This window comes from Eschrichtius robustus, chromosome 3, assembly GCF_028021215.1.
Source record: "Eschrichtius robustus isolate mEscRob2 chromosome 3, mEscRob2.pri, whole genome shotgun sequence".
Taxonomy (NCBI): domain Eukaryota; kingdom Metazoa; phylum Chordata; class Mammalia; order Artiodactyla; family Eschrichtiidae; genus Eschrichtius; species Eschrichtius robustus.
The window spans coordinates 125,215,048-125,229,531 of record NC_090826.1 but is presented as its reverse complement, the minus strand read 5'-3'; the positions used below and the strand labels follow the sequence as shown (position 1 = coordinate 125,229,531).

At 51.9% G+C, this 14,484-nt stretch overlaps 1 protein-coding gene across 1 annotated transcript in view; it reads left to right on the top strand.

The window, feature by feature from the left end:
• Positions 1 to 8,011, top strand: part of CD247 (CD247 molecule) — a 79,273-nt gene extending 71,262 nt beyond the window's left edge. The window contains exons 2-8 of the mRNA XM_068541193.1: positions 467 to 570; positions 1,742 to 1,798; positions 2,368 to 2,448; positions 3,046 to 3,078; positions 3,905 to 3,961; positions 5,486 to 5,527; positions 6,790 to 8,011. Coding sequence (XP_068397294.1) covers positions 467 to 570; positions 1,742 to 1,798; positions 2,368 to 2,448; positions 3,046 to 3,078; positions 3,905 to 3,961; positions 5,486 to 5,527; positions 6,790 to 6,855 — 440 coding nt within the window. The 3' untranslated portion in view covers positions 6,856 to 8,011. The remainder of the gene's footprint in view (positions 1 to 466; positions 571 to 1,741; positions 1,799 to 2,367; positions 2,449 to 3,045; positions 3,079 to 3,904; positions 3,962 to 5,485; positions 5,528 to 6,789) is intronic.
• Positions 8,012 to 14,484: the final 6,473 nt, after the last annotated feature.

The window sequence follows — 14,484 nt, the reverse complement described above, 5'->3', positions numbered from 1 at the left end:
AACCAGAATATTTACTGTACCTCTTTCCCCAACTCCATTGTACTCCAGTTTGCATAGGACAGTTTGACCGAGGTTGTTATGGCAGTAGGGATTAGGGGCCCCTTGGTAATTTGGGGTGGCTTCCGGAATGCGTGGTTCAGATGGGGCTCACACCCAGCTGGGCTCCCGTGCCGTGAGGCAGCCCCCCTGTGCACAGTGGACAATTTCACCTTCCATTCACCTTCCTGCCTTCCAGGCTCTGTGGCCCTACCGGGTGCCATGTCCACTGCTGGGGCAGGTTAGGTTTTCCCAGGGGCTGGTCCAAGGTGGGGAGAGAGGTTGTGCAGGTGGGGTATGGAGAATGGACCCAGCACCCTGTCGTGATTTCCTTGACCCTTCAGGGGACCACCCCCCCCCCCCCACCGGGGATTGTGAGGGCGTGTTCCGTCACCTGAGCCTGGCTGACCAATCTCATCTCTCGATACAGCGGCACAGAGCTTCGGCCTGCTCGACCCTAAACTATGCTACCTGTTGGATGGGATCCTCTTCATCTACGGTGTCATTGTCACTGCCCTGTTCCTGAGAGCGAAGGTGGGTACCACTGGGCTCTGGGGGGAGGGCATGGGCTCCCCAGCTCGGTGGATGTGCAGAGGGCCTTGGTGTTGGAAAGTCTCAAGCATGGGTGGTACCTGAGTCTTGGTGTACATGGGCAAAGCAGGGACCAGACAAGTGTGCCCACTGCGGGGGGGTGGGGAAGGGGGGGATGTCTGGCTGAGTGGGACAGTGAGCCTAGTGCTGGCCCCTTAGTGAGGAGACATACAGATGTGTGAACATCAAAGCGTCCCAGGGCAGGGTTTCTGCTGGCAGGAAAGGGGGTTATGCTTCAGGCAGTGAAGAGCAGTGGGGTGGGGGTCTCTTTCCAGATTCTGCTGTCCAACTTCGGACCCAGGCTCGGCCAGCCTTTTCTCTTCAAACCTGTTTGCTTATCAGTACGAGGGAGGGTTGGCCCAGAGCGTGGGTTTTCACCTAGTGCCCTGCAGACCCTGCATTTCTTGGAGGGGCTGGGACTGGGGGTGGCCATGGCTGGGCAGAGGGTGGAAGGACTTCCGGATAGGAGGCCTCAGTCGTTATGACTTCCGTGCCTCAACCCATTTCTCTTTTGGATTTTGGACTTTGGCAAAAGATTTTATTATAAGAAACAGTGTCTTATAGATTTTCTTAAGTTTGAGCAACGCAGCCCTAAATGATCTCTCAGGTGGTTCCCAATGCTCTGAATCTGCGAAACCGTGCAGTTTCAGCTGAGGGGCATGAACTGAAAAGAGATCGAGGCCATGCGCCCGGGGCAGGTCCTCAGGACACAGTGCCACACGGAAAGCACCCTGCTGCAGAGGTCAAGATAGGAGGTGGGACCTTGCGCAGCTACCATCCTCCTCGAGGTGTGCTCCGAGCCCCTGGGAGGAAGGGGCCTGGAGAACCTCCCGGAACCCAGGGGGCGCGGCCCGCGAGCCCGGCTCTTCTGCGCACGCGCGAGGGCGCGGGCCAGGGACCGGAAGCTGCGGCCAGTGCCGCGGGCCCCTGCGGTGGCTGCGCTTGACCTCTGGGAGGTGTAAGGACAGTTGAGCTCAGAGAAGAAGCTGCAGCGCCACCGGCTCCCGCAAGGGCCCAGCCCCGCCGCGGGCAGGGCGCGCGCCGTTGGCCGTCGCGGAGCGGAGCGAGGCTGCCTACGCAGAGTAACGCGCTTTCTCTTCTCTTCTCCGTCCAGTTCAGCAGGAGTGCGGACGTCGCCGCCTACCAGCAGGGCCAGAACCAGGTCTATAATGTAAGTCCGCCTCTCCCGTAGAGCCCGGTCTGGAGAAAGTGCGGTCCTCTGCTGGGACGTGGGGGAAACAGCGGCCGGGGCTCGGTTGTAGGTCTCGTCCGCGGCTGTCAGCCCTGCAAGTTGTTTTAACCTCCCTGGGGCTCAGTTTCCTCACCCCGAAAACGGGGATAGTCATGGTGCCTGCCTCGGGGGGGTACTCGGAGGACGCGGCGCGCTAGCGGTGTGATGCACGGCAAGCGCCTGCTTCGTGTAGTGTTTGCTCCTAGCGAGCCCCCGCCTGGAGGCGGTTTCACAGGCTGGAGGGGTGGGGTGGAGGCGGAGAGTATAGAATCTTCCCTTTGGTGGAGAAGCGACTTCACGCTCTCCGTGCAATGGGACTTTGAATCGATGATCCACCCCCGCCGCCATGGTAATAAGTTCTTTGAGATGTTCTCCGAGATGACGGTAGCCGATGGAGCTCCCAGTCCGTGCTCCTTTGTGAGCCCCCACCCAGAAGAACTCCCAGTCCTACTGGCCCCATCCTCCTGAGCTTCTCTTTCCAGTCTCTGACGCTTTTCTCTCTGTTTCAGGAGCTTAATCTGGGACGAAGAGAGGAGTATGACGTCTTGGATAGGAGAGGGGGCCTGGACCCTGAGATGGGGGGGAAACCGGTAGGGCCTTGCTGTTTCTGCGTGTGTGTGTGTGTGAGTGTGTGTGTGTGAGTGTGTGTGAGGGCTCAGCTGGGCAGTGAAGAGAGGGGTCCTCAATGCCAGCACACTCTGCCACTATGCTGGACCCTGACGTGCGAGAGGCCTGGCCGTGCAGACAGATGGGGGTCCCGTTTGCCGCTGCCCCTCTCCTCCTTCGCCCTTGGCTCCCTCCTGCATCACAAGGGGCCTCACACACATTAATGCGGCAACCAGGCCCTTATGCCGGGCTCCCAGCAACTCTGTCCTTTTCGGCTGTAGACTCCACACCCTGTGGGGAGGGGAGCGGCTGGAGGAGGCCCGAGTGGGGTCTTCTTAAGAGCAGAGCTCAGCCTGGGTGTGAGAGAGCGTGTCCGTGCGCATGAGGGAATCTGAGGCGTGGTGATCGCCGTGAGGGCCTGTGAGTGGCGGAGCACAGCTGCAGGAGCACGGGGAGGGCACAGGCGGATGGCAGAGCCTACAGAGAGTGTGGGGAAGGGGCCTGGGGAGGGCGCTGGAACTCTCCTGGCCTGGATCCCTGTTTCTCCATCTCTAACTTCTTCCCCTCGTCTCTCCCGGCAGAGGAAGAAGAACCCCCATGAAGTCGTGTACAATGTGAGTAGAGGACGTGGCACAGTTTTCATTGGAAAGTTGGAGGGTGGGGCTGGAGGAGGGCTCCGGATGAAGGCTTTGCTCCCTACTCCGTGGTCTTTGCCTGACTTGACCTTCGCTGCCCTGGCCAAATGGTGCCTCACCTGCTTGCTGCCTGCAGTGGCTGCTCGTAGGAAGGCCCCTTGGCTTGCCTTCCTTCCTTCGGCCCCTAAGCCTGCTGCGGGAGTTCCTGGATCAGCCTGGTGGGGACCTGGGGGGACAGCGAGGTCAAACTGGGCAAGCCCCTCTGAGGGCTGCTGTTCCTAGGGGCTGGAGGAGTGTCCTGAGTGTGGCCTCTTGTTGAAAACTTCACCATCCTGGGTGTTGATCTGGGTCTGCCACACAGGGGACCATTGCAGAGGGTGAGCTACTGCAAAGAGAGTTACTCTTCCTCCCTCCTGCAGTTGGCTCACGCACAGCCCACGGTGTTGGCTGTGTGAAGAGACAACTTGCTCAGATAAATGCTTCTGGGGGCTCTGGGGTGAGCCCTTGCATTGTCCAGCATGCATGTCCTTTGGCTAGGACTCCACATCTTATCTTTTTGAACCTCACCTGAGCTTCTGAGCTCAGTGCAAAGGGCTGGCAGCTCAGAGAAGATTCCAGAGGGCTGAGGAGGAGGAGGGTGGGGTTGGAGCTGGTTATTGGCAGAAATGTTTGAATCTCTGGAGCCTTGAATGTGGAACCCCCCCCCACCAACTGGGGAATCCAGAGGTTTCCTTTTGTAGGGGAGCCCACTGTTTTCTACATCAGTTGGTAAGACCAGTGTCTCACGCCCTCTCTTCTTCTCCAGGAGCTGCGAAAAGACAAGATGGCGGAGGCCTACAGTGAGCTCGGGATGAAGGGCGAGGTGAGCGTTGCTCTTTCTTCACTCCCCAGGTTGGGTGGTATGGGGCATGCTCCAAAGAGTCCCATCCCTTCCTCCCGTCACCTGCAAAAGCCCACGTGGTGGCTGCCAGAGGCAAAGGTTAATCCAGCTGTCATCCATTTGATAGTATATTAGGTACTCAGAAAGTGCTGATACCCTTTTAGGATTAAAAACCAAGTTAAATACTAAGACGGTCCACGCTTTGCAAAAACAGGCCAAGTCTATCAACGTTAATAATAATTATCAAGTCAATAATGTGTGCCAGTGTATGTTCAGCACTTAGGATGGTGGGGCCCCTTGTTCACAAATGATTCAGAATTTCCAAAAGTAAGAGCAGAGCATTGAATCCTTCTAAGTTTGATCTCCGGGTGACTGCATAGGTGGCATGCCCACAAAGCTGGCCTGGCCAGTGCTTTACCAGGTAGATAGTCTCATTTAATTCTCACAATAACCCAATGGGAAATGTGTACCCACCAGGCACAGGAGGTCCAATAACTTACCCAAGGTCACGTAGCTGGTGATCAGGGAGCCAGAATTTGAATGGACTCTACAGCCCAAGCTTGTACCCACGACCTGGTTGCCTTTCCCAGTGAGCATTGATGATTAGCCAAGAATTTTCTTAAAGATTTGTTTTATTGAAGTATAGCTGATTTACAGTGTGTTAATTTTTTACTCTATAGCAGAGTGATTCATTTATACATATATGTCTATACTCTTTTTCATCTTCTTTTCCATTATGGTTTATCACAGGAGATTGAATACAGTTCCCTGTGCTATGCAGTAGGACCTTGCTGTTTATCCATCCTACATATAATAGTTTACATCTGCTAATCCCAAACTCCCAGTCCTTTCTTCCCCCACCCCCTCCCCCTTGGCAACCACAAGCCTGTTGTTCTCCACGTCTGTGAGTCTGTTTCTGTTTTGTAAATAAGTTCATTTGTATAGTTTTTTTAGATTCCGTATATAAGTAACATCATATGGTATTTGTCTTTCTTTGCCTGGCTTGCTTCCATGTCTTGGCTATTGTAAATAGTGCTGCAGTGAACATCGGGGTGCATGTATCTTTTTGAATTATAGTTTTCTCCAGATACGTGCCCAGGAGTGGGATTGCAGGATCATATGGTAACCCTGTTTTTAGTTTTTTGAGGAACCTCCATACTGTTTTTCCTAGTTAGCCAAGAATTTTGAGAGCTGCAGGGAGCCCTGTTTATTCCAAGCAGTGGCAGCGTGGCCAGCTCCAGTGCGGCCCAGATCCAAGAATCTGATGCCTGTGAGGGTCTGAGTCAGGCACAGCAAACCTGGGCCCCATCAAAGCCAGGCCTCAGCTTACTCTGCGGAGGCCGAGGTCTGACCAGTGACCTGAGGACCCTTCTCTCCCGGGGCAGGGGTGCTGACTGGGAGACAGTCACCTCTGACTCTCTGGGGACCCTTTGAGTAGGACTCTTGAGCAGGAAGCCTGCTGCTGACTCTCTGACTTTCTAGCCTTTTCTTGTCTCACTCCCACAGAACCAGCGGCGAAGAGGCAAGGGACATGATGGCCTTTACCAGGTGAGTGCTGCTGGCCCTTCTTCCCAGGGTGGCACCATCTAACCAGAGCCAAGGTCAGGCTCCCTTGTTTTGCTTGTTGGCAGTGCCAGCTCTTGTCAACAGCTGGGCTGGGCAAGCCCAGGGCACCCATTCGGGCCTGTGGCGACTCTTCTGCTAGTCAGCCCCTGGGGCAGGGCTGGAATTCAGCCATTCAAGCACATGACTTGGTTCTAGTCAGGAGGCCGTGGGAGCCCCGGGGGGAACTGGGCACAGCAGACAAGCGGCAGCTGCCAAGAGGCTGTGTGGTCTTGAGCAAAGGGCAGATGCAGGCAAAGGACACCACACAAGCCACTTCCTGCCTCTTTCGCCGCTGCTCTGGGCCCTTGCAGAAACCTTGCTCTGCCTCATATCCTCACACCTAATAGGATGGGAAGATGGGTGAGAAGATTGAAGTAGACAAATTAAGAACAGTAACTTTAAAAAGAAAATGTTATTGTAGTCAGGTGCCTAGTTTTTGCAAATCAGGGTGAATAATTATGCAAACTAAGCACAGCCAACCTACTTCTCTAAAATACAATCCCCAGTGGGTTCTTACTTGGTTCTTTCTGCCTCACTGGGGCTGTTCACAGCTTGCTTGATTGACTCCAAAGTTTCAGGCTACCTGGCTTCCCTGAGTTCAGAGTGATGTCAAAAGGGCCCCCAAATTTTACTGCGTGTGACTGCTGTTGATCTGTCTCCTGGACCAGAGAGGGAGACGTTCCAGTGAGATTGGGACCAGCCTGCCTGTTCCCTGACAAAGAACATAACTGTAGTAGCATGGCCTGGGAAGGAGGCACGGGAGGGCGGAGGCCAAGGAGCCACTCTCTCCCCCGTGACAAGTCCCGGCTTCCTGGAGGCCCCGGTATCAGGGACGGTAGGTTGTCTGGAGCAGGTCTGGGGTCTCCCCGCTGATTTCCAGCTCAGTGTTCCAGCTGGGTGACTCTCCTTCCTCTGTGGTCTGACAGGCAACTTTGTAGGGCACAGTACTTGGGAAGCCGGGAGAAGGTGAGAATTTAGCTGGGAAGGAATTGCACCAAGGCCATTCCCAGTGGGACACAGGACCATCTCTGCTGCAGCTGCATGGGCCAAGGCCCCACCTGTGGCATGAGGGGACAGTTCCTGGGCCTCTGAGCTGGGCGGGAGATCACAGGCCAGGCTGCAGCAGACACCTGTTGGCCTCCAGGTAGGCTCATGCCCACACAGGGCTCCTGACCCCCTCTTCTTTTCTGATTTGCTTTCCCCAGGGGCTCAGCACGGCCACCAAGGACACCTATGCTGCCCTCCACCTGCAGGACCTGCCCCCTCGCTAACAGCACCTGGAATTTCACCACTCACAGGCCAGACCTGCAGATGCCCAGATGGTTAAAGACACGGGATAAAGTATTCACAACCCAGTTCACTCATATTTCTCCACCACCCAAGTATTCTTCTTTATGACCGGGATGCTTCAAGTTGTAACGTGCGGTCATATCCAATTCCAAACTGTCACACACGATTTCTTCCCTGGACGCCGGGAGGGAGTGCGTCCCCTGGGCCCTGTCCTTGAGGAGCCTGCTGGGGGTGCAGCATGGTCCGGGGTTTTCTGGTTGCTGGAGGCTGTGGGCAGGCCCCGCTCCCAGGGGCTCTGGGCTCTTACCTGGGAGACGGGCACCCTCCTTCTCAAACACAGCCGAGGAGTTCAGGCCGTGTTCTGTAAAGTCCCCAGAGAAACCACAGATGTTAGCGCGTGTCCTGATGGTCTGTATTGTCCTGTCAGTACTTGAGTGGCTTCGCTCCTGCTGTAAACTTGGCTTCTGTTGTCAGCGTAGCCCGTCATTCCACGGTAACTGGTGATGGGCCAGGGAGGCTGTGCTGCCTCCCTGTGAAGGGTGAGGGCACAGGGGAAGGGGGGGTGGGTAGGTGGCAGCTGGTGGTGGCTGAAGAAGGGAAGCAGTGGTGGATCAGGGACGGGAGAAGGGGAGCCAGAGGCCTGGGGGCGCAGGAAGGGGCCCTCCTGCAATCAAGCATACGTTCCCCGTGATAGAACTTGAGTGCCAGGCCCTGTGGGGACCAGGAACTGAAGAAGCCCAGCCTCGCCCTCCCGGAGCCCACACTCTCACAGGGAAGCGAGCTGTGAAGAGTCCGGTGTGAAAAAACACAGCAGTGTCATCGCTGACTATGAACGAGGTGAGGGGGCAGCGAGACCACCTTCCTTGCAGGCACTTGGGCACCTCACACTGAGTGAAAGACACACCCGTATTGGGAAAGGCCTCAAAAGAAGACTCCGCACCACTCAGACCTAGAAAGATCCCAAAGGACAATGGCACGGTGGGAAAAGCCTCAGCTGACTTAACTGGAACAGGGCTGTGTGATAAAAGGGCACGCGGCTATGGATGGAAAACCCCCTTTGCTCTGCTCGGTCTTAATTTATACTGGTTTGCTAGAGCCTTACTTTTTTGCATAATAAATGCTTCAGTGAAAATGCTGCTTTACCGTAAGCTTTATTTCGGCAGTCAAGCCTGTAACGGTCATTTAGTCATCAGGAGATCAGCCTGCTGCTAGGAGAGAACAGGATGGCTCCTTGGAAAATGCAGGAGAGCCGGGTGCATACAGTGGCCCAAACGGGGGCTGTGCTTGGGGCAACATGGTGTCTGGATACGCCAGGAGTCCTTATGCAGGAACCAGGAGAAGGTGATGGGGAGCTCCCCGGGTGCAGGGCTCACAGCATTGAGCCAGCTTGTAGCGTGCAGGAAAGAGCAGGAGAGAGGCCACCTGAGCATTAGGGCATCAGGACGAGGGAGCATCGTTGTCAGGGGGTGTCTGGGTGTTGTTATGAACAGCTGCTGATGCCACAGCACACACAAACAAAACAAAACAAAACAAAACAAACAAACAACAACAACAACAACAACAACAACAACAAAAAAAAAAAACCTCAGTCTGGGGAATTCCCTGGCGGTCTAGTGGTTAGGGCTCTGCGCTTTCCCTGCAGGGGGCCTGGGTTCGATCCCTGGTCAGGGAAGTAAGAAAGACCCCGCAAGCTGCAAGACACGCACGTGGCCAAGAAAACAAAAACAGAAACCTCAGTCCGTAGGGTTTGGGGAAGGAGAGGGGACAACAGAGGTCTTTTAGGTCAGGTTCTCCCACAAAAAGTGACCCTGTCCCCAGCAGTATTTCCTCTAACTGCAGTGGCTGTTTTATAAGGCCCTAACTCATCAAGCCACCTATTAATATTGGGTAAAGACTTTGAAATCAGAAAAGACTTTGAAATCGAAGGCCATGGCTATTAAAAGCCCCTGAGCATTTGGGATTCCAACAGGAGTGATGTGCATCTCTGCCAGGAGAGAAGGCGTTCGATTCATTTCCTGGCCTCAGAGGGGAATTCAGTTCCATTCACCAAGTATTGACCTAGCACCTTCCTATTCTGTGCCCAGCGCTTGGCAAGCTACCAGGGAAGCTAGAGAAGTATCATCACAGAGGTAGGGACTTTTTGTCATTGTATTTCATCCACACCGTGTAAAGAACTCGGCATCACGGTGTACTGTCGTGATGCACACAGGACAGGCAGGTGGAAGCAGAGTGAGGCAGGGGTGAGCAGCTGCCAATGAAGGGGTGCAGACAGAGCTCGGCAAGGTATGGGAGAAGCTGTGGAAGGTTTCGTGGAAGGAACAGACTGAGGAGGGAAGAGAATGGTTGAAAACTATCGATCAGCCCTAATTATGTAACCTGGTCATGGGGCAAAGGAATGGGAAAATCACACTATGTTGTTTTAGCTGCCTTTCCACTGACTGAAGTTCATCATGACAAGTGAGAGCCTCATTTTGGCTGCTGCTGCTTTCTCTTCTACTCACTGGGCGTTTTATAAAACGTGAAGTTCGCGTCCTTTATTAGTCAACGGTAAGCCTCAACCTCATACCTAGTTTTAAGGTCAGCTGAGTTTCACCCAGGCTGTGTGACCCATATGGCTGGCCTGAAGATAAGAGTTTGACCCAAGATTTTGACTCAAGAGGTAGGAGGAAAGCTGGCTGTAAGCTATGGGTCTGGGAGCTTGCCCGGGATGGGTGGGGCAGAGGACTTAGTGGACTCTGTGCAAGACAACTGCACAGAGAAGGCCGGTGGGAGAGGGCCCACCGGCACAGCAAAGCCCCCAATCAAGCTGAGAGTGGCCCTAGTCTTCGGAGAGAGAAGAGGCTGCAGTTGGAGAAGTCATACATACTCTCTCATGGGTAGTTCCTCTTGGTAGATACCACTGGAGTGGGTTAGAATGTAACAACCTTTCTACAGAGGACTACAGGGTAACAGAATGGAATCAGTGCTTTTATCCTCATGCCTTAGCCCGTGACAAATGGGTTTTGCCTTCTCAAGTCCTCATGCTTGTGAGCCCGCTGTTGTCTCTACCAAACAGCCAATTCCTGTTAAAACTTGAAATTAAGAGTAACTTTACAAACTGAAAAGCAAGTTATAAACGCAAGACAGGGTGGAATGGAAAAGAGCGAGGCGTTCTTTGACGTAGGAGCAGAGGAGAAAAGGACCCAGCATTTGTCTTCCCATTTTGGGCCCCTTTCAAGACAGCAGCCATACCTTGAGACCATAGCGCAAGCTTTCTCTTTCAGTCTCTGTCTCCTAATTCAAGGGGGACGCACAGACTCAGTTCATATACACTAGTTAAACAGGATGCCTCCCAAAGCTCTTCAACAAGCTGAAGTTTTCTCTCTGTGGGAAATTCATTTTAAGATTCAAATTTTCCTTTTTATGCAGTCAACTAATTGCATTAAGACACTAAATGTTGGCTACAAGAAGCTGGATAGAGGGAGCTAAGTTGTGTGCCCTCAGACAGGAGAACCAGAGGGCCAAGTTCACGGGTAGCTTCCTTCAGAGGACCCCAGAGAATGACTGTTCAGGACCTGGCAGGAAATGCTAGAGGGGCACGGTGGTTTAAACAATAAATTTGGAAAAGTCAATTTCAATGCCAGTTCCGCAGTCAAATACACAGTGAGAGGGGACCTTTGAAGAGTTCTCTCACAGATGAATCAATCGATCACAAAAAGCCCTCGGCGTCTTGAAGGAGACCACTGCTCCCAGACTCGGGGTCCCAGGAAGCCACTAGGGCCTGGGGAGAGAGCAATGTGGTGGCCCCAGCGCCCCACGGAGCACAGGGGGAAGCGTGCCGAAGCCAGGGTACGGGTGGCGGAGGAACCGGTGCGCTCACAGTGATCCTGGGATGCCTGAGAGCACCTGCTGGAAAAAGTAAGTTGGAAGGCTTAGTTGAGAAGTCTGTATGGGAATGTGTGAAGCATCCAGAATACCAACGCAACAACTTCAGAGAAACTCAAACAATGTGAAAACACTTGGAAAATGGTTTAATGATGTTTTACAACAGAAATGAACTGTACAGTTACAGTAAGTTTAATATATATAAAAAATTACAGCAGACAAATGCATCTACACAAAATCTACCATTTCATTCTGATCCACTGTCACCTACACAACCTCTCCCAAGCCTACAGCCCCCTGCAGGCAGCCCCAGGAGGGGGAATCATATAAAGGGCACTTTTAAAGAGACAGCACCGCTCATATTCCCCACCGCCTCCTCAGGCCTCAGGAGGTATCAGCTAGTTCCCCCAAATGTAAATTGCTTGTGTTTCGGGTTTTCAAAACCAAGAAAACGTGTGTCTCCCGGGGGCCCAGATAACGAGGCCCCAGACTCCCAAGTTATGGGTTGATTCTTGTAGCATATTCCTATCCGAGGGGAAATGGCTAACCAGGCGTCTGGGACAGTGAGGCTATACAATAGCCACCCAGATTGCAGAGTTATCTAAGGAGAAATGCAAAAGGACTCCCAATAAACTACTTAGGAATTGTCACTGCCTCATTAAAGCTGCTGGACAATTTTGGAAAGAATCATCTACACCACATCTTAAGTTTCCACAAAAGAGAACTCAAACTCACATTTTAAAGTTAAGTACATAAAACAAAAAGTTTTGGGAGGCCAAGGGGTCAGTTTCCCCTTGTGTCCCTCCCTTGACAACAGTGGAAAAACACCCCTGAATCAATATTTAAAAAAAAAAAAAAAAAAAAAAAAAAGGAAGAAAAGAAAAAGGTGGAGGGGAGTTAAGATATTTAAAGACAGAGAGAAAGAAAACAGCTTTAGAAAAAAAAAAAAAACAAAACCACTGTCTCTTTAAAACAAAACAAAATCCCAGTTGGGACCGATAATCAGCGAATATTCAATCCAAATTGACCCCGGTGGAAGTTTATTACTGAATATTATGTACACTCAGAACTTTTCTGTTTTCTTTTTTATTATGAACACCTAGGCAGTGAAAACTGTTATGTTACTACATACATAGACACACCCAAAACATACAAAAATACTATTTCAAACTACTAAGAATAGGACAGTTCAGTTATCTTCATGCTATGACTTTAAGAGCATTACACTGAAACAAACAAGAAGTTAAACGACATTTTTTTTTAATATCCCAGAAATATACCAAAATATACATCTAAGCTTTGGAATTACTGAGGTTAGACTAATGCAAGTGCTGGGTAATCGTACTTAATACACGAGTCTAAGGTTCTGCAGGAAAGAAATTATCTTTGGTATCTGCATCAGGCTAATATTATTAACATTTGGATTTTGCTTTGGGATAGAGCTTGTATGACCCTAGAACCAAATCCCCCCCTCCCCTAATCAACTGAGATTAAAAAGATCCGTGTAAAAAGTTCCTTCATTTGCACCCACCACCCCCCAAGTTAAAAAGTCACAGGCATCTACCTAGCACAAAAGGTTGTGAAATACAATGCATAGTTGCACAGTGGTGCTGCAAAAAGGAAACAAACTACAGTAAGGAGAAATGAAAAAGCTTGATAATCGTTCTGCGTGTTTTCTCACAAACAGGACAGCCACTTCCAAGCAGTTCCAGTAAAGGAAAAGAGAGAAAAGGCTCAGAAGGGCACCTTGGCGAGTATTCACGGGCACGGCCCCAGAGGTTAAAGCACCCGGCAGAGCAGCCAATCCTGCACCAGTGTCTTCAACTTCCCCCACTCTGTGGAGTCCAAGGCGCCCAGCAGCACGCCCCGGGCTCCCAGTCCCTGCGCTAAGCCCCTGCAGTGACCATGGCTGTTGTAGGGAGGACTGTCGTGGTGATGGGCTTCTGCCTACCGTTTTGGAAAATCTGAAATGCCAGTTCGTTCCATGGCATGTTCACAGGTTGGCAGGAGCCAAAGCTACCAAGCATGCGCCTCTGCAAACCCTGGAGCACGGGAAACAGACTCCCTGCCCTTTCAGTGCAGTCAGGGCCCCCCCCCCTTCCCTGCCCCGGGCCTCGCTCCTCTAAACACCAGGACGCCACAGACTGGATTGACGCTGAAGACTTCCCTTTTCTTTGGTTTTTTTGTTTGTTTTGAGTTTATACAATCATTAAAAAATCTTTGGTTTTGGCTGGAAATTTAAAAAACAAAACAAAACAAAACAAAGAAACCACCCTCCCCTGGCTTATAGCAGCAGTAGTAAGACCTGGCAAAGCTCTGTTTTTCAACATTGGGGGTGGGAATTGAAGGTTGGGAACTACATTCAAAGAAAAGGTGAAGGGCTGGGGATGCAGCTTCTAGACAGCCCATTGGATATAAGATTGTCAAATAATAATAATATTAATAACAATAAAAACTTAAATATTTGGATTTTTTTTTGGTCATGTCAAAGGAAAAAAAGTGAAATGTGTATGCAGCAGTCAGCTTAAAGGAGCCTTTGGTGTCTTCCCTTCCACCCAAAGTCCTGAAAATAAGCAGAACCCTGAGGCCTCACAGGGGAAGGGGATGGCCTCCCCGCACCACGGAGAAGGCAAGTACTGGAGGGGAGGTGTGGCCAGCAGTCAGAGATGGGGGGTGGGGTCGGGGTGTGGCCGGCTGGCCAGCCCCTAAGGGCAGGGTGGCGGGGAACAGATGTTAAGAGACCTGGGAAGACCCCCTGCAACAAAAAGAAGGAGAAGATTGCAATTTGCCCTCAGTTTGCAGTAGCTTTTAAAGCAGCGACATTCAGAGGCTTTGGGAGGTCCCACCCTAGGCTACAGGTCCCGTGATGCTATAGGCCAGAGTTCAACATTACTTAGAGGAGGGAGGGCAGACTTGGCAACTCTGTAGGGTTTAGAGAAAGTTTTAAAGCAAGTTACTCAGTCACGAGTTAGAAATGAGGTATACAACAGCTCCTGGACTCGAGGTGGGCGGAGAACCCCACGCTTATTCACCTCGCCTCTGCCACCACCACCACAGCTGCGGGGACTGAACTACGGTCTAACGTGGGGGAGGGCATTTCCTCGGAGTGACACCTCCTGTGGACTGAGTAATGCACACAGGCCCCGCGAGCAGAGGTAAGAAGCCGGAAGAAGTCTGCGTCTCCACTTCGCCTGCACTCAGGGGAGACACACCATTTACGCTGTCAAAAGCCAATGTTATAATACAGTTGCAAGGTCTTTGGTTCTCTCCTTTCCCCCCTCCCAGCTGTTTGCAGTCTTACACACAACCAGGCTAGTCCACTCTACTCTCATAAAGTACGTGCCTTCCGCAGACCCACGTAGGATCAGAACCAAAGACGTGGCACCCCACCCGCCTACAACTACAGCCTTTCCTAACAGGACTGTCTGTCGTTCCAGCTTCCGAAAGTGCTTTCCCTTTCCTGCTCTATTGTTCAGACTCAGAGACGCTGCGGGACTAGGTAGGAGTACAGAGTCTTCTCTCTCCTTGGCTCTGTCCTTTTTCATTCGAAGGAGATCCCAATTTTAAAGAAGTGTTTGGACGTCTCATTTTGGAAACAGCACTGTACCCACCGGTCTGCCTGCAGACTTTGGGATATCATGTGAGAGAGCTCAATGCCACTGCCAAGTTACGAAAGAAGCCTTAAGCTGCTTTTGTGAGGTTGTGGCTGACTCCATGAAAACAATGACGAACAAGTAAACAAAGAA